The sequence below is a fragment of the Magnolia sinica genome, chromosome 11 (assembly GCF_029962835.1).
Source record: "Magnolia sinica isolate HGM2019 chromosome 11, MsV1, whole genome shotgun sequence".
Lineage (NCBI taxonomy): Eukaryota > Viridiplantae > Streptophyta > Magnoliopsida > Magnoliales > Magnoliaceae > Magnolia > Magnolia sinica.
In genome coordinates this window covers 6,967,269-6,988,180 of record NC_080583.1, presented here as the reverse complement: position 1 = coordinate 6,988,180, position 20,912 = coordinate 6,967,269, and the positions used below count along the sequence as shown (strand labels likewise).

Genomic DNA, 20,912 nt, shown 5'->3' with positions numbered 1-20,912 from the left:
TCAAAGGCTGGACCATTTTCTACGGTGGAGATGGAATGAAGATGGCTCAAAAAGACCTCATCAAGATCACACAATTTGGCTCTGGGCTACACATGCTTGGATGGTTGGGATTGAGCATTCACCTGTGATTGGACGTCCACATAGGACCGGCCACACATCCGCATGATCCACGCGTTTGCAGCTAGCCAGATGGTGGACGTCATCAACACCTTTACATCCAACAGCCAATGGAGGCCATCCAGTGGTGGACGCCCCACCTTCTCACGAGTTGCACACAAGGGTCCCCACCATCACACATGCTGACTTGCCAAACATCCAAAGTCCAGCTATGGAGGATACCTCCTTCAAACTGCAGCACAAGCAGCTGGCCTTCCAGCCATCATATGTCAAGCTCACAAGCAGCTGGCCTTCCAGCCATCACGCGTGCAAGCTCACAAGCAGCTGGCCTTCCAGCCATATCACGTCACCAGCTTCAACACTGCTTCACACGTGCAGCAAAGTGGAGCCCCTCATCTCACGTGTCCAGCTATGGACGTCTCCAGCAAAGTGGACCACACCTAGCACAAGCTCAGCAGAAGCCCTCCTCTGCTTGTGTACAGCAGCAGCAGCTCAAGAGAGCTTCCAATCCACACGTGCTCAACAAGGAGCTGCATTCAGCCATCTCACGTACAGCATGTAGCAAAGGGTTTCATCTTCACCTCCACATGTCCATCTACAGCAGCAGCTCCATCTCCAGCAAATGGTGGACATCAGCCCTCCCTACGCACGTGGCTGTGATCAGCAATGAAGCAGCTCTCAATCCCAGACTTCCAGCAGTAAGGGCGGTCTTCAGCTCCATCTCATGTGCAGCAGCATCAGCATGCAATGCCAGCGCTCCACACGTGCAGCCAGCTGATGGAGTTCATCTCCCGCCTCACGTCCAGAGCAGCTGCTGGACATCTCCTCCTGCATCCACTCTTCACATGTGTAGCAACAACACGCCTTCAGCAGTGGACGTCCTCCACTCACCTTACACACGTGCATCAGCAGTGGAATTCATTTCCATCACACGACCAGCAGCTGGAAAACATCCGTCTCCTGCACGTACAGCAACAAGCGTGCAGCTCTCTCCAACCTCTCTCATGCAGCAGCTAGTGGATTTCCCTCAACTCTCACAAGTTTGAAACAAGCAAGGAAGCTCCCATCCTTCACACGTGGAGCTTGCAAAAGGAGCTCTCCTCCTTCACATGTGTGGGCCTTGAAACATTCCTCTCCTCCTTCACATGTGTGAGCCTAGATTCCCTCCTTCACATGTGTGAGCCTAGAAAAGTTCTTTTCCTCCTTCACATGTGTGGAGTTGGAAAATTCTTTTTCATCTCTCACATGTGTGGGACTTACAAGGAATCTCTCATCCCTCACATGTGCAAAAAGGTTTCTCCCTCTTTTTCTTGTTTCCTATGTAAAGGATTGCCCTTGCACTCATTCAATCGTCCCACATTTCATTCTTCATCTTCTCTTGTTCTTTTTCTTTCTTTTGTAGAATAAAATTTTGTTTTCTTTTAAGTTAGTCTTCCATAATGCAATAGTGGCTAAACTCCTAGCTAAAACTAGGAGTGAAGCCTTTGATGAATTTGCAATTTTTGGTTTGTCTTGATTTAACAATAATAGTTTGAATGTTGGAAGTGTTGCTTTTGATTTGGATATGTATCTTGGTGGAAGCAATTGATTTGCAAAATTCCTTAATCCATTGTCGACTCCGACCACAACGATGCTTGGAATTCCCTGCAAATCAAATATCTAGTTATGGTCAGGTAAGTTTATCAATACGTAAAATTCATTGATCCATTGTAGACTCCGGGCACAGTGGATGCTTGGAATTCCCTACAATCAATTGATGGGTTCTTCACAGGTGGATTAATCAATCAAAAATTCATATCTTTCGGGGTATGCAATTGATTTTATAATTTTGTGGTCTTCATCAATTGACTTATTTTGGCAAAGTCATTGATCTGTAAAATTGATTGATCCATTGTCGATTTCGGGCACAGTCGATGCTTCGAATTCCCTGCAATCAATTAACGAGTCCTTCATGGTCAGATCAATTGATTAAATCTCTATTTGATGGAATCATGCAAGTGATTTATTAGTTTCATCTTTCGATTGGAACAAATCTTTATTTGATTCTAATTGAGATATAATTAGATCAATGAATCAAACATTGTGGATTGATCGGTGGTGGATCCTTGAAGCCTTAGCCTTTTCTTATTTATGTTTATTATCACACACACACTTTGCTCTACTTAAGTGGATAAATCAGATTTCATCTCTCCTCTAAAATAACTCCGTTAAGTGTTCTTATATCCTCAATTCCCTGTGGTTCGACCTTGATCTCACTGAGTATTTACTACTTCACTACCTGCACTTGGGTGTACAATCTCTGGATTGTAGCAAGTTTTTTTCACACATGTGTAGGTAATGCAGGGGCATTTTCACACCGGGCTCGAGTGGGGTGGCCTGTGGGATGCAGTGGCACACTTGAGGTGGGCGGCCTGTGTAAGACAAGTGGCTCGTGTGAGGCGGAACCCATGTGATGTAGGGCCCAAAAGGGAGGTTCGGCCGAAGATCTAACCCATGGGATGTGAGGCCTAGGCTATGAGATAAAGGGATTGATTCACCACACTCTATCAGTTCGAGCTTTTAAAGCAAGTGGTTAGTAGTCCTGCATCAGTAGGGCTTGCAAGGAATCTTTCATCCCTCACATGTACAAGTGGCAAATTCTTTTGCACATCTGAATGTTGAAACATGCCCTGTCTACCATTGAACTACCGGCTAGAACCCAACCCATAATGTTACAATTATTTTAGTCAGAGATGTATTAAAATAGACACAATTGTGCCAGGATAAAATTAATCAAAGAGACCTATGAAAAACACATGCAACAGGACAGGCAATGTGTTGTTTGTAGAGCATCCAACTACCAATTTTTCATTAAACCAACATCTACAGAATTTCCACTGTTCGGTTCCCAAAGCATAAAAATTACAAAAGAAAACTGATACATCAGCTGTGGTAAACACAAGTAGTCCAGTTAACATAAATTAAGAAAGTGATGAAATCCACAGCTCTTGAATAGAGAGTAGATTGGGCCTGAGATACAAAATACTCTAATCAAAGCAGTAACAGCTGAAAATTGCAGAAAAGCAGTAAAGAGAAGCCATCTGGAGTTGTCTGCCTTTCACTCGATGTTGGCAAATCGGACAAACAGGAGAAGAAAATGATATATTTCTTGAAGGAAAAATATCAGAAAAATAAAAACCTTACCATCTGCTACTACAGCAGTCATACGTTGAACTTCTTGAGTCAGGACAAGGATAATTTCAGCAGGATGTCCAACAGAGCATCCAACAAGGATATCCCCAGAACCTGATGCATGATCCACGGAAGATGAAGCAGCCTCTGCTAACTGCACAGTATATTCAGGCTCCCATTTCTTGTATACTCGCAGGAAGTGCATGAGAAAAACTTGAAATAACTTTCTCTTCTCTTCCTGCAAATTTATTAGGAAGTAAATTACATACAATAAAAATTTGATCAGCCAGGATTAATTTCCAAAATCAAACAAGTAATGATTAAAAAGACCTTCAACTAACTGTGACTCGTGAACTTATGAATCAGACATGTCATTACGTACTACACAGTCTCAAATGCATTAGCAGAAAGGCTTCCAAAGCTGGAACCAATAGGCAGTCCAACACTGCCTCACCATTGGCATTTCTTAAAATAATAACAAAACTCGCCTTACAAGATGTATAATATAAGAAAGATTAGGAAACAACCACTGAAAAACTTGACATGAATTCAGACATCTGGCAAGTCAGCTAAATGGAATCAATGCTGGTATCCTCCGAGGCAGATGAAGTGATGGACAACTATTAAAAAACTATAAATTAGTTTCTTGAAAGATAAATAAAATATTATTAGGCTAAAGAAAAGCAAAGCCAACAAAGAGGATTGATGAAAGACCATCAATCCTGATAGAACATGGCATGCGGACCCAACAACACTCAAAAGAATCAACTGGACACCTATCAAAGGCATTTGTAGATGTAGTGCATCCCACTACTTTAAACAATGCCCCATTGTGAACTTCCCCAGGCAAGCTTGCAAATTTTCAGAAAGTACAACTAGTGCATTCTGCCCAAATCAACCAAAAGACCAACAAGCAAAAAATATGCCGAGGTATCTGCCCTTTTGAACAATTACAACCCCCATGCCACTCCTGGGAAAACAAAAGCTATAACAGCACTCGAGAAATGGTAAACAAATCCAAGAACCTTTTTTTTTAATACACGCACTCACACCCCACACACACTCACACCACAGTGGGATTTCACCACAATGGGTACTCGAACCCATGACCTCGTGTTGAAACTCTTGTAAGTCTACAACCGAGGAGCCTCTTCCAACTGGTCAAGGGCACAAAATGGATACATCAATATTTGAAAACAGTGACATTTAAAAAAACAGAAATAATTAAGGGAATTTTACAACAACAACAACAACAACAAACAAAAGAAAAAACCCTACCTACTTAATATAGAATTTACATTCCAGTACCTTTTTTTCAAAAGGTTTCAATAAGCTACCCTATTAATCTAAGTAATCATCATTTGGGAGTACCTTCCGTTACATTTCTAAACAAAAGTTGGAGTCCGCCATGCGAGCAAAGGGGTCAAGGGCTCAAGTGGGGCCCACCACGATGCTTATGTGAAATCCAAATAGACCACCAAGTGAGTCGCTCCATTTCAGGCCCAAGGCCCAAAAATCAGCCCCATTTGTGATTCAAGTGGACGTGGATCACACAATTTCTCCATATTGTTTCCCTTGGTGTGGCCCACCTGAATCACAAATGGTCTTGATGCTCGGGCTCCATCCCTAAATTTTAGTGTGGCATGTAATGGTTGGAGAGGATTTCATATAATCATCACAGTGGGCCAACATCAAGGGCGTCGTCTCTCTCTTAATTGTTTCCTTTGGTGTGGCCCACCTGAATCACACGTCAACCTAATTTTTTGCAAGTGAGATTACACATCAAATAGTCAGAGTGGATTTTACATACACATCAGGGTGGACCCCGAAAAATATCAAGGGTGGTGTCCCCCTTGCAACCATTTAAAAAAATGGAGATCTAGAGGGAATTTTATGGGACACCCACCTTGGATTTTTACAATCCACTGTGATGTGTATGTGAGATCTGGTCCAAACACTAAATGTTTAATCCCACGTTAGCCACAAGGGGAAATAATCATGCTGACTTGTGATTCAATTGGGCCACACCAAAAGAAATAGTTACGAGAGACACATCCACGCTTAATTTTTACAAGGCCCACTGCAATGATTATATGAAATCCACTCCAACCATTAGATGCCACACCAAATTTGGGCTTAGGGCCCAAACATCAGGCTCATCCATGATTCAAGTGCGGCACACAGAGAAATAGTTTGGCTTGCCCTGTACACTGTTTCCAATCATGTGGTCCACCTAAATCAAGGATGGGGCTGATTTTTTGGGCCCTGGACCTAACATCGAGTGTTGCACCTAGTTGTCGGGGTGGATTTCACATAAACATCACGGTAGGGCCCACCTAAACCTTTTATCCCTTTGCTCACACGGCCGACCCCAACTTCCATTAAGAATTGTAAAGGTACTCCAATGATCATTACTTAAATTAATGGGTAACCTATTGCAAACCTTTTTGAAAAAGGTACTGGAATGAATATTCTATATTAAGCAGGTAGTTTTTTTTTTGTTTTTGTAAAATTCCTAATAATTGAAGTAGGAATGTTTTAATAAATATTACAGACCCCATACATTTTATTTTTATTTTATTTTAATGATAATTACAGACCCTATACATATAACAAGCAATTTTGAAAAGGAGATTGACCGAGAAGATAGATGTCATGTTTTGGTGAGGGATACGAGTCATATAACTGAGAAGGTCTTTTGAGGAAACTAAAACTGAAAGCTGAAGTTGATCAAACTTTACAGGTAAAAAGAAAAGGAAATTGGAGGGGAATCAGACTTTAAATAAGGTGACATTGAAACTTCCTTCAAATGATGTCAGGCAAGCACGATTGGGCAAGTCAATCTGCTAAATGTTTACTGAAGTGAATTTTGTCAAAGGTTTGCTGAACTTTTACTAATTACACTTAAGATATTAACATGAGGAAACAATAGAACATTGAATGATGTCAGCAAGAATACCTTATCAACAGCATTCGTATATCTCTCCCAGAGTGTATTCAGAACTGCCTCATCGCCAGTTTCCCTGAAAAAGTACATAATAGGAAGTATCATGAGGATGAGTTCCTTCAAATTTAGACTCCAGTTCAAATGCAAAAACATGATAAACAAATCAAGAAAAGACTATAGATACATCAATATCACCCAAAATCTTGACAACTATATATTACATGCATAACAATGACAAGTATACATATAGCAATATTCAAGAAACAAGGCTCGTATGAACTATTATAAATCGGACTACTAATGAAGAGCCAGCAAAAACAAAAATGAACCCACAAATCAAGAAAAGACTAGATACATCAATATCACCCAAAATCTTGACAACTATATATTACATGCATAACAATGACAAGTATACGTGTAGCAATATTCAAGAAACAAGACTCATATGAACTACTATAAATCGGACTACTAATGAAGAGCACTACTAATGAAGAGCCAGCAAAAACAAAAATGAACCCAAAATTCAAAGCTTTTAAGTGATGAAGACTGGAATTGGCCCAAGCTCAATAATCTTCAATTAGGCAAGTGGGGAGGAAGTAGACTATCAGACAGTGTTCCTTTTTTTTTATTTTTCTTGAAAGATAGCTGACAGTGTTCTATGTATCGCAAATTGGCCAATACTAACGGTATCGCTGGCCAGCAATACAAAACAGGACCAAAATTATCTGGTATCAATAATATTACCATCGATATAGTCCGGGACATCATGCTATCAATATTATCATAATATATCAGCAACAAGGTCTAAAAAAGGTTATGTAACGGCCGATACATAACACTAACGGCATCCACCATCACACAATACAGATCTGAACGGTAGATTTGGCTGAAATGGCCCCCATAACAGCAACTTACACCATATACTTATCAGCCCTGGCCATTGCAGGTACATAGGCCCCCTTGTGAGGACTGTTTTATTATTTTTTTTCCTCCTTCACTCATTCGAGTGCCAAGTGATTGTTAAAAGCTCATTTTCAACCAGATTTACACCTGATTGCTAGATCAAAACATAATATTTGAGCTCAAACCAGTAAATTGAAGATCCAGAGCCAGTTTTGGGAAATTTTGAAAAGAGAGGTAAAAAGATCCTTTTTTTTCCTTGTTTTATGTGTTTTGATTCAACATATGATGACCAAATCAAGCCAATATTGTTAGATTTGTGTTCAATTTGAGCATATTTGCATCACTTTTTTGTTGTTCAGTTTACACTTTTTCCCAAATTTCCAGCGATTATTTTTCATTTTTTTAAAATGTTTCTGCCATTGATCTGTGAATAACATGTTTGTAGTATGGATATAGATACATGCATTAATTCATGGTTTTGAGATCTCTTTTTTTCTCTTCTTTTCTTTTCTTTTTCTTTTTTTTTTTGGGGGGGGGGGTGGGTGCGCGTATTTTTTTTGTGCCATTTTTTTAATGAATTCAGTAACCTTATTACTATTCATCCTTTCTTAAGTCCTAATAATTTCTTGAGGGAAATGGTGTAATAATGATTAAAGGATATATGTTAGTGGGATGAATCCCAGAGATTGTATGAATTTTAGGCCGTATTTGTGCGCCATTCAAAAGTCCCCAAAATGCTCCGACATTATTCACGCAAATTTTATTTTTAATTTTTTTCTCAATTTTCTTGAGAAAATTGGTGTTTAATGATTAGGGATATGCATTAATAGATTAGGGATATGCATTAATAGAATGGATCCCACCAATTGCACAAATTTTGGGCTGTTCAAGAGTCCTCAAAATGGCGGACACTATGGATTAGTGGATTGACATTGAGGTCAAGCAACCACAACACCAACGTGCAATTCTTTCTAGTGGTGACTAATGGTGACAGGTACCCATGAGTCATGGCTGTGTTATTTTATTTTTTCATAGTCATGAATAATTTATAATTTTTTAGTTATTTTGCATATCCATCGACGTTAGTGCATGCATGTTTCAAACTTTAACATCACTTCATCAGTTTATTTGTTAGTCATCCCAACTTTCTGTTTATCATATTCATATCACACATTAACATCATGGTTGTACTTGTAACCTATGTGGTTATGGTTTGTATACTTGTGTCATTAACTCATCATTACTCATATGTGGACTCATAATCTTAATTATGTATTGGTATTACAAATTAAGAATTTAAATATAAGAAATTTAGAGTCAGACAAGTACTTAGTACTCAGGCAGCCCGAGGCAGCATTTTTACCAAAGAATGGCCAATTACACCATCAAATACATGTTCAAAAAAAAATGCACATTTGGGATCCTCACTTTTTTAAATTTTTCAATATTTTTTACTTTTACTTTTTCATTTTTCTTTCAAAAAAAATCGACTGGTACAAAGCCATAATGGTCAATGCAATCCTCGATGTATCGGTCAGCAAGCTAGCCAATACACCAACCATTGCCATTACTGGATGGTTTGATCGGCACTAGTTCAATTTTATAAATACAAAGCTTTGATCGATACTTGCAATGTCAACATAACGACAACTACAATAGGTTTAAATTTGCAGGCCCCACCGTGATATATATGACATATCCGCGCCATCCTCCATTTTACCAGAACATTTTGAGGCGTGAACCGAAAAATGAGGCAAATCCAACACTCAAGTGGCCCACACCAAAGGAAACAGTGGCCCTAAGAAGTTTTTAACGGTAGGAGTTCAGTTCCCTTTTTCGTGTGGTGTGGTCCATTTGAGCTTTGGATCTGCCTTGTTTTTTGGCTCATGCCCTAAATTCAGCTAGCATGACAGATGGACAGTGTGGATAAGCCACATACATCACGGTGGACCCCACATATATTTCACACCTCCTCAATTGTAGTGTTCAAAAAGTAGGCCTGTCAAATCAAGCTTTGGGAACCGTGAGGTAATTACTCAACTAAATAATCATTACCCATTTACAAGGTATTTATGGGGGATTTGGAAAATCAAACAGCCCCTTAGTTTAATGATACATTTCAGGGTAATCAGCGATAATGTAGGCAATATTGATACATGTTTCCATATCCCCAGGTAGCAATACATGTAGTGATACCGATACTACGATCACTAAAAGCAATGACTAGTGGGGCAGGGGACTTTATGGACAAAGTGGCTGTAGTGGTTAGTTGACCCTCCGTCATCAACATACAGGGCTTCTGGGATCTAGAAAACAATGCTAGTGGGGTAGGGGAATTTACGAATGGGGTAGCTTCCAAGATGAGAGCTAGCAATAGAATAAGGTTTTAAGAAGAGATTTGGTGTAGGAACTCACCATTATCTTTGACTATACAAGGCTTTACAACGTATCTCCCGATCAGCAAGTCATGAATGCTTGGTGCTATGAAATGATGGGAGGTGGGATGGTTTGTCCTCCTCACTTTCGCAGGAATTTGAGGGAAAACATAAATAAGTCTGCTGTCCTAACAAGTCAAATTAGTAATTTCAGCCCTACTCTCTCCATGGTGGATGAAGGGTGATGAAAGACAAACATCAGAGAGCTTTTCAGCAATATCTTTCAATTGTGGCTTTTTCGGCACCGAGTAGTTGTCAAAATCCAAAGATTCATTATTTACAATTGAAGTTGAATCATAGGCAAAATGATGTAAATCAAACTTTGAATCCCTTTTTAGATGAATCTTTGAATCCTATGATTTACTATTCAAATTTATGATTACCATGAATTGCATAAATGGAGCTCGAAATTTTTTTTTTTATTTTTTTTTTACGTAACACTACTAGGGATTGAACCCTGGATCATTCACACACACTACACTATCTCTAGCAGCTCGTCCAATGAGCGGGAGATAACGAAGCCCGAAAATGTTTAAAGAAAATCAGATTTGTCAGGCTTTTTATTCATTTTTTTCTTCCTTGGTTTCAACTTTCACCCTTTTGCTTTTAAAACCATGTAAAAGGCTCTCCACTATTTTAAAAGGGGGAAAAAAAATTCCTCTTTTTTGTCTTTTGAGGGGCAGAGGACATTTGGAGATTCTGATATTCAAAAATCAAAACCAGATAATCAAGATATCGTCTTATCTGAGCACAAACTGAATGCTGCTTTTTCAAATAGGATTCCACACTCAAGAAAGTACAAAAGAATAAAATAATTAAAGGACTAGTATGTTTTTACGGTAAATTTTCTTGAAAGATAAAAGAACAAAAGATAGAGACAAGATTCCTTTATTATCTGATATGTATACATTATATGCGCTCTCAATTGATAATAACATCATATATTTTATTATATTTCTTGGTGTATATTGATCAAAAAAGGATGATTAATGAGTTTTTGATTTTTTTTCTAATTTATGCATGTTTTCTTCAGATTTTTTCAATTTTCTCAAGAAAATGAAAAATCTTACAATTTACGATACGATTTGAACTATGCTACAACTGCAATATAATAACGATTTTGAGAACACCTACTGACACAAGAAATGTTTGGACCCACAGATCAAATTTGATGCTTTCCATGCCCCCAAGGGTTCATCGTGTTTGCTTGGCTAGTGGCGAATAACAAAATCTTAATGATTTCTAATATGAGGATAAGGAATATGATAATCATGAATGAGTGTATGTGGACATAAAATCAGTTAACCACCTCTTGAACCACATCAAGTTCACTGTTCGCCTCAAAGATTTCAAAGGTCTTAATCTTTTCGGTATGCAATAGGGTATGCGTGGTGAGGGTCAAATACCTCATGTGGTTTTTTTTCGTTTTTTCTTTTCTTTTTCTTTTTTTCTTTTTTTTTTTTTAAGAGAGAGAGAGAGAACCAAAAAAAAAAAAAAAAAAATTTGTAAACAACCTGCAAAGCGAGAAAAGAATATAACCCTACACTGCACTAAAAGGAAGCAAAAAGATTGTTAGACATTGGCTTTTACATACATGGCAAAACTTGCTCAATCCACATGAAGCAAGCAAAGGAAATAGGCCCACACTTTAGAAGCAAATGAGCAATGCAAGAACAAATGATCAATCAACTCCACGTTCTCCTCGCACATCAGACACATATTGGGTAAAATCAATGCTCTCCTTTGAAGATTGCCCACGGTGAGAATTCTCTTACACCCCACAAGCCAAACGAAAATTGCAACCCTAGGAGGAGCTCCATAGAACCAACAATGAAAAGGGAGAGGAGGGAGCGAAGAGCTACTGTCCTAGTCTAAACACTTGACAAAAGAACAAGCCGAGAATTTTCCAGAGGGATGACCCAGCCAAATCAACGAATCTGACTCAGAAGGGGAAGGGGAAGCATTCAAAAGATGGGCCAATAGATTAGCGAAATCACCAAACTCTTCATCCGTCATATGCCTCCGAAAAGGGAGATTCCAAACCACAAAGGAACCAAACACAGAATAACAGTTCGCCACTGAATGAATCAATTAGGAGCTAGTCTTGCCACTCTTGGGAATAGGTCTTAAAGATCAGATCTCCACACCGGCTATCAACCTAGAAACGAATGCGACGACCATCTGATGCAGGGACATGTGATGACCTAATCCTAGATACATATATAATCAGGTTAAAGAATGTTCAAATAAATACACAAATAAACCAACCGTTTCCAATCAAAGGGATTAGGTAAATTTCAACACAAAGATGAGGTCATTCCATCAAGATCATGCCCTTTGGCATAAAATTGCATAAACAGTAAAAAGGGAAGACCTAAGGGCGTGTTTGGGCGGTGGGATTAGGTGGGCGTAAGTGGGAGTGGGTTTCGAAATCCCACTCTTCCAGGTGCCGGCTGTTTGGCGACAGGCTCAAGGTGGAATTAATGGGATTTCTTGGATATCGTGCCGGCATTGAAGAGGATTGACTTCAAATGCACAGGATTGCAAAGGATTGGAGGGATGGAAGCAAATCCCACCCAATCCCGCCTCGGAAATCTTGCGCTGAAGCTTTCAACGGTGGATGATGGTGACGATGATGGTAGACTCTTCAGCCGATCTATCTTGGTCGAAAATCTTAGTAGTATTCAACCGATCTCTCTCTCTCTCTCTCTCTCTCTCCAAAAATCAAAAGAGAAAAAAAAAAAAAACCCTTATTCTTTTTCTTTTTTCCCCCTTTATGCCCCAAACTAAGATTTAAAAACCCCAAAGGGACAGTTGAAAAAGCTACAGATTCCTCCATTCATGGCGGAGGATGCGAAGGGCAAGATCGGAAACAGAAAAAATTCGTCCTTTTAAAAGAGAGAAATCTCCTGTTCAGGTGCTTGAGATCCATTTCTCTTCAATTTATTACTTTAATTAGTTCTATTGAAAATTTTGAATTCTTTGATTCTCTGTTTCCTGAAAAAGAAGAAGATTTCTGTTGTAATTTTATGTGAAATTTCAGTTCTAATTGTGGAAAATTGAAGGGCTAGATTTGATTGTCGGGTCTGATTCGGGTGTTTCCGCTGTCGAATTTTGAAATCATGGTTTTTTGTGGATTATAGAGCTGACTGTTGCGGAATTCGGATGAAATTTCTCAGTATTTTCTTTTTGTATAAATGTTGTAATTATTTGGAATGATAAGCCTACTTGTGTGTCTAAATTCGTTGTTGCATGTATGTAGTGAACTCGAATTTTTGTTTGAGCTCGTCGGCTACAGTGGATCCCGACTGTCCCATCATGTGGGCCTTGTCTGTAGATGGATTAGAGTCTATAACACACTGATTGGACGATTTTCGACCAAGATGAAAGCTTTCTATAACACACTGATTGGACGATCATGGACCAACGGCAATGGATCCCAGATCTAGTAGGTTCTTCTCGTCGGACCAAGATGATGACGATGATGGTTCGTCTATATATAAATATATACACACCACATTCGTTTTAAGTTTATATTCTACATACGGTATGGGAGTTGTAGAAAACCTCCCATCCAAACATCCTATGGGATGGGAGTTAAAACGCAGTCATCTAAACCTCTCATCCAAACATCATCCGGAATAGGAGTTGTAAAAACATTTCATTCCTATGCCATCCAAACACCATGGCACGGGAGCCGATGGAATTAGAAAACCCATGGTATTGAGACAATTCTCTAACAAAGCCAATTATTACATTTTTTAAAACCCATCCCACCTAATCCCTTCTAATCCCACCGTCCAAACAGGCCCTAGGGATATGAGGATATCCCAGATCTAGCATAAGTCAGTCCACGGTCAAGTTTGGATCTGATTCTACCAGCTAACCATCTCTCTTTTCCGTTCAAACTAGAAAAGAGATATCCAGAGAGGAACAAAAGGGGTGAAGAATGAAGTGTTCGAGATAAAGAAAGTACAAGTCCTTTTGTCGTCAAAAGAAAATGAGAATGATTCTTACCTTTTCCTGCACCTCGAAGATCTATAAAGAAGTAAACCTGAAATCAGGATGGAATCATCAACACCCAAGGGTCAATCCTGAAACTCTAATCTCTTAAATAAAGAGGAAGAAAATATACAAATTTCTATTCATTCAATGATAATGAAAATAGGGTTTCTCACAACGTATATATAAAGCTACGGAAAAAGTAAAAGTGCACTAAAGCCCCTAAAAACAAGAAAAATAACAAAAAGACGAAAAAATAAAGAAAGTGCAATAAAGCCCCTGAAACAAGAAAAAAGAACAAAACGTATAAAACTAAAACACCCGTGTGGTAGGGTGTAAAATCCGACCAATGGATCTATGGTCAGGGTGCAGTCATGCCGCTCTCGCGCTCGTAGCGTGTCAAAAAATGGGTCCAATGGACCCAACGTCCATCCACATCAACTACTCCGCTCCGGTAATCTGTTGGCGACGCCTCCTCTAGTACACTCTAAAGGGTGCACCACTGATGTCCGCATCACCATCACTCAAAGAAAACACAATTCTCCGTCTAACAAGAAGCTACGTCGTCACAATCGCTTTCCAAACATGAGAAGCTCTATAAAGCAAAGTTATCTTCACAAACAAACCACCCTCCTAGACCCCATATTTCCTAGCAACGATTTCCTTCCATAATCTCCCCTCTTCCAATCCGAATTGCCAAACCCATTTGCCAAGAAAGCCAAATTCATATCTCTCAAACCTCTAATCCCAGCCCCCCTTCTCAAATTAGCTTACACACTTCGAAACACTTCAAAAGATGAAACTTTCTACCATCTGAAGCGCCTTTCACGAAGAAATCCCTCCTCATCTGATCCAACATGTCCATCACCTCTTTGGATCATTTAAACAATGACAAAATAAACTGGCATGTTAGAAAAAAGCTATTTTGATTAAGGCTAGGCAACCACCCATAGAAAGATACGGACATTTCCAAGCAAGTTTCATTTCTATTCTTTCAAAAACGTGGTCCTAAAGGTGCTTTGCCAGCTTCCTGATACACATGGGGAGCCCTAAGTATGTCGATGGAAAAGAACTTGGTCTGCACCCAAAGATACTCACAAAGTGGTGAAGATCGTCATCGCAAACATTAATCCCCAACAACTTAGATTTGGCCACAATTAATCTTGAAACCCAATGCAGCTTCAAAACAAACAATTAATTTCCGAAGGTTATCAACCGAGGTCTCTTCCACAGGTTTTAAAAAAAAAAGCATATCATCGGCGTACTAAAGATGAATGATCTGGCAACCATTCGCTGACATCTTGAACCCACTGAAAAGCCCATTTTCCTCTCCCTTTCAAAGCATCCTACTAAAAGCTTTCGCAATAATAATGAATAAATATGGGGACAAGGGATCCCCCTGCCTAAGACCTCTAAACACCTTGAAGAAACCTTTAGGCGATCCATTAACCAAAACAGAAAACGACACAGATTGAACGCAAGCCTTCATCCATCGTCTCCACTTAGGGCCGCAGCCCAATGTCCCAAGCATATAATCCAGAAAATCCCAATCGACATGATCATATGCCTTTTCCACATCTAGCTTGCACACTAGGCCACTCCTCTTCTCCATGAATTTTGAATCAATACATTCATGGGCCATAGAGCACTGTCCAAAATCTACCTTCCCACTACAAATGCACCATGGGAGTCTGAAATGACCTTAGTAAGAACTCCTTTACATCTAAGGGCGAGAACCTTAGCCAATAATTTATATGGGCCACTTATAAAGCTTATCAACCTAAAATCTTTGAGCTAAGCTGCCCCTTCAACTTTTGAAATGAGAGCAATAAACGAGGCCCCGAGCTCTTTAAATAGATGACCACTATGAAAAAATTCCACTAAGAAATCCATAACATCCTTTTTTATGATATGCCAAAATTTCTAATAAAAGAACATGGGGAAACCATTGGGGCCCGGTGCACTTTTTATCTGCATATAGAACCCAAGGCCGCACGAACCTCTTCCTCTAAAAAATGCACTTCTAAGAGAGATACATCAACATTGGGTAGTTGAAGGAAATCAAGATTTTCCAATCTTGACCGCTTCTAGTTCTCCCCAGAGAGAAGGACGGAATAAAACTAAACAATAGAGTCACATATCTAACTCTTATCTAAAATCATCAACCCATTAACTAGTAAAGATTCTATTAGCTTGGCCTGGGTGCTCGCAATATTATGAAAAAAAAGGGTGTTTTTATCCCTCTCTTTTAGCCACAAGACCCTCGATCTATGACACCATTTGATTTCCTCTTCTTTAGAGTGTTAAGCATATATCAAAGACAATTCTTCTCTCCTACTTCTGTCTTCCAGCGAGAGACCACTGGTTTCCTCTAGAAGATCACCATAATCTCTTCCACCATTCAATCGAATTCAGCCTCCCAAGCACCCAAAAACTCTTTTTTCCAAAAGTTTATTTTGTCTTTGAGAAGTTTAAGCTTCCTACTCAAACAAAAACCAGCGAAACCATTCAGAAAAGAGGACCACCACTCCGCAATTTGATCTTCGAAATCATCAATCTGTAGCCATGACACTTAAAATCATGTGGTGTTTTTGGAAAGAACAAAAAGAATATAATTTCCCTAGTAGCTCCGAGAATAGTGAAGTGATTTTCCTCAGCACCAAGGGTAAAGGCATCTCCTGGTTAAGATCAATAGTAGTAAGAGTGAGTCGAGAGTGTATAGGCTAATGCATTGTAATTTTTTGGAGTGGGGGTATGTAGTGGGTTGGCATCTCACCATCCTACTCTTCCTTCGCTTCCTTTCATGTTTCTTTCATTTTGTTCAGTTTTTTTTTTTTTTTTTTGTCATCATTAAAAAAGAAAAAGCGTCAAGTGCGTAAACCGGAAAAGCATATGACTTTCTAAATTGGGATGTCATTTTTATGTGTTCCGCCTATGGGGGTGCTGTGCTCAAGTGCCATGGGCAAGAACTTGGCTAGATGATATAAAACATCAATAGCCTGCATTATGCCACTTGGCAATGATCCAACCATCAACAAACCAATATTATCTAAATCGCCAATCCCCCTCCATTTTCTGTTCCGAATGCCGTGATCCAGATTATGTGATTCCTTTCTGTTTTGGGGCCTATACATTTTATGAAATTCAAAAAATAATAATAATAATAATAAATCCAAGCTCATGGTTTTCAATTATATAAAAAACAATATCCAGCATTTTGACACTTAGACCGCATTGGTTGGACTGGAACCAGCCACCAAAACAGACCTGGGTCACTATAGACCCAGGTCAGTTTAAGTGGTTAACTGTTTCCATTAAGAAATGCAAGTGTGTCAGTCAAAGCTCAAAGACACCAATCAAATATTTTTTTTGAGAGGTAACGATTACTTTATTAAAAGGGAAAAACAGAGAAACAGGAAAGCAAAAAGCAGAAAGAGGGAATAAAACTTGCTGAGATAGCGAGGTGAATCCCCCCAATCAAATATTATAATCACGGAACAGCATAAAATTATTTAATTCATTTTATTTTTGTAGTTTTAGCTTAAGTAGATTTTCAGAATGAGCCAGTGTTGGTCTTACCAGTTGTACCTAACCACCCACAAAAAATGGGTCAGAATCTGATCAAGGTTTCAAAACATTGCAATATCCACTAAGATAACCCGAACATTACAATATCGAAAGAAAACACCAACTTTTCCATGCAAAATAAAATAATAATAAAATAGAATGATGAGTAGAAGGAGAAAGTACCTGAAGCGGATTCTTGGAGAGGGAACAGAGTACCTCTCGGCTTGTTGCCATGAGGCCGCTTCTCCTGGATGACCACCAGATGTTCTTCGGATAAGGTCTGCCACACCCTTGACAATGTTCATGCTGCCCACTAAGATTTAGGGTACATTAAGACTTCTTAAACGAGTGATCATGCTGCAAGCATTATTCCATCTGTTGATTGTGCCAATCCCACAGTTCATGCTCATATATTTGAACCATGGTTTTGTAGGCCGTGACAAGTAACCTGTAATGCAAAATCCAAATATCAAAATGATAATGACCACGATGGTGAAGATGGTGATGATGCAATGAATACCAAACCATGTCGCGGGGGGTGCGGGGTGGCATAATTGAAAATGAGATTGAACTATTTTCTGCTCACAATGAAAACAGCACACACAGAAGAAATCGATACCCAAAAGTTTCGAATTCCTTTAAAACAGGCTACAAATAAACCATTCAACTTCAAATGCATAAAATGCCAAGTTCATGACATGAATTTCACGCAAAAAAAAAAAAACAAAACAAAACAAAACAAAACAAAAAAGGGACACATGCCACATCGTTCCAGTGATCAGGTCCATCTATTGCTGTCCCCACAACATGGCTGTACCAATCAGAGAACCATGCAGGCTGGACAATCCTGCCGGTCCAAAAGGTAGACTTTTCATCGTTCAATCCTGACCAGTGATCGTAAGATCATCCAATCAGTAAGAACTTTCATCCCTTACACCATTCCCCGAGGGCCCACCAGATGAAATGGTTTGAATGATGGATTATCGCTCCAAGTGTCCATCCCGTGAAGCTCTCGGAATAATCGAAATCCAATGAATAACTAATCATAATTAACTATAAATAAGCAGTTAGTTAACTAATTCACCAATCATCCATTCGTGAAAAATCACATCCTAAAGAGAAAACGAACAAAATCTTTCTTATATGTAATCCAACCAAACATGAGCACCAAAAAAAGAATCCAATGCATAAATCCACGAATCTAATCGAAATCAAAACAAAAAAGAAATGATCTTTTTGCATATATGTGGAGATGATTTTATAAAAGAAATGAGATTGAAATCAGCTTTCTTCTGGAGGAATTGGAGATTGAAATCGAGGAAATCAAAGGAATACCTGATCGGATCGAAGAGGATAAATCGATCTTCTTGGAATTTTTAGGGTTCTGGAACGAGATCTGGGAATTTTGGGGCTTTTTTGCGAGCTGAAGAAAGACAACGAGAGAGAGAGATGGAGAGAGGAGAGAGACGAACGCGACGGACGAAAGGAGGAAGAGCACAGAGCGACGTCGGAACAGGAGCTTTAGTAAAATCTCATTTTAGGATATTGACGTCGATAGTCATACTAATAACGAGAATGCCATTCGGCTTTGGAGGAAAACGCAAAGTCCTATGTTAGTTTTACACCGTTTAAGAGAGAGGTGAACTTGGTACCGGGACGTTGTGTGGCCCACCAGATGTATATACGACATCCAATCCGTCCATAGGGTGATTTATCTCATATTACTTCGACATACAAAAAATGGGGCTGATAAAAAATTAAAGTTCGCCACATCACCTGTAACAATTTAATAAGGGAAGATCATTGTTGATTTTGTGGGGCCCACGTGTTGAATATGAAATCCAGTCCATTGAGACACTTAATCTAGCGTGTATTAGTGTTCACTATAAAATTTATGCAGTTTTGCAACTCAGATTGCACCGGCTGAAATCAGTGGTAGCTGTCCTATCCAACGGTTTCACTGTCATGTGGCCCACCTGACTCTTGAATCAGCCTTGTGTGTTGTGTTGGGTTAGCATGATGTGATGCAATTGATAGAAGGGTTGGATGCTGTTCATACATCTTGTAGACCGCACAACAGCCTCGCGGTGGCACGTGCACCACTAGAGTGGACGGACGCGACTTAACCACGGGGAACAGGGAGCTGCTTCGGTGGGTGGGACCCCTTGATGTATTTTCCTTACATCCATGCCGTTCATCTGTTTTGAAAAATCATTCCAGGACATGAATCTAAAATTGAAGCAGATCCAAATCTCAAGTGGATCACAATATAGGATACAGTAGTAATTGATCATTATAAACTTCGCATGGGTCGCAAAAGTTTTGGATCAACAGGTTGGATTGCAAATAAACATGCCAGTGGCTCTCAGGAAGTTGTTAATGATGGAGATTTTATTAGGGCCGTTTCTTATGGTATGGTCCACCTAAGAGTTAGATTTCTTTCATTTTTTGGATCATGTTATGAGATGACAGGTAAAAGGAGATGGACAGTGCAGATGGGCGGCAAATATATCAGGATGGGCTCCATGATTAGGAATCTACCTAAATTATTGCCAACAAGCAATGTGGTTGGGGCCACCTTGATCCATGCACTATCCACATCATTAATTCGTTTCTCCAATTTATTTTAGGTGCACGTTATTTAAAATGAAGCAGATAAAAGACTGTCACACCAGTGGAAACATGGCTATTAAGCGCCCGCCATTAAAAACTTTTCAGGTGGACTGTAGTGTTTATTTTCCATGGAGCCTATTATTAAAGTAGACATAGTTGAAATGAAAACACAGATGTCAGGTTGATCCAAAACTTTTGTGACTCTCGTAATATATTTAATGGTCAATGATCATTGCATATATACATCATTAATTCGTTCTTTCAGTTTACCTAAAATGAAGCAGATGAAAGACAGTACTACACCACGTGAAACAATGAGAAATTTACCACTGTACGACCCATTTATGGCCCATTTACGCGGTGTAGCCCACCGCTTTTTACCTCACCAGAATATGTCCCAGTTGTACGGACGGCTAGCAAAGGTCGAAAATGCCTCTGCGTTTTCAGTTTTTTGAAAACGCTGGGGCTTCCTATAGCTACAGATTATAACCGTAGACATAACCATAGCATCAAAAAAGTGGATAGACTGTTGCGATAGTACCGCCATACCGACAGTAGTGCCACGGAAGCCTGTGCACTTTTTTTTATTTTTTATTTTTACATGGAGAACTTTATTCTACCTACATTTTTCTCTAATACATATTTATATAAATATATATATAAGCATATAAAAAAATTCTCTCTTTTTTTTTCATTTCTTTCTCTATTCATTTAATAAGAATATCTTCTAAACCAAAATTAGTTACTTGACATCCCACATAGGATTTTGGGGTTGGAGAAGCTACTTTAGCCAACCAACCTGATTATTTTCCAAGATTCCATTAGGTCGATGGTCGAAAATCCATTTCATTCACTTCACAGTCAATTTCAATCAGTTCGCGGTCAATTTCATTCACTTCACGGCCAACTCAATTCATTTCATGGTCAATTCCCTTCACTTCATGATGAATTCCATGCATTTCACGATTAATTCCCTTCACTTCATAGTCAATTTCATGCATTTCACGATCAATTCCCTTCATTTCACGGTCAATTTCATGCATTTCATGGTCAATTCCGGTGATTCCCCTTCACTTCACGGTCAATTTCCTTCACTTTACGGTCAATTTCATGCATTTCACGGCCAATTACGGCTATTCCCCTTCACTTCACGGTCA

The 20,912-nt window shown here is 39.2% G+C and overlaps 1 protein-coding gene across 5 annotated transcripts in view; it reads right to left on the bottom strand.

Annotated features, from left to right (window-relative positions):
- Positions 1 to 18,667, bottom strand: part of LOC131218702 (BEACH domain-containing protein B) — a 115,381-nt gene extending 96,714 nt beyond the window's left edge. For 3 of the 5 annotated variants that reach the window (XM_058213409.1, XM_058213408.1, XM_058213410.1), the window contains exons 1-4: positions 18,478 to 18,661; positions 17,326 to 17,590; positions 6,248 to 6,311; positions 3,301 to 3,526 (exon numbers count right to left, since the gene is read on the bottom strand). In XM_058213409.1, coding sequence (XP_058069392.1) covers positions 3,301 to 3,526; positions 6,248 to 6,311; positions 17,326 to 17,447 — 412 coding nt within the window. In that variant the 5' untranslated portion in view covers positions 17,448 to 17,590; positions 18,478 to 18,661. Of the gene's footprint in view, positions 1 to 3,300; positions 3,527 to 6,247; positions 6,312 to 17,325; positions 17,591 to 18,477 lie in introns of all 5 variants that reach the window. The other 2 variants (XM_058213413.1, XM_058213411.1) reach the window with 1 other exon arrangement.
- Positions 18,668 to 20,912: the final 2,245 nt, after the last annotated feature.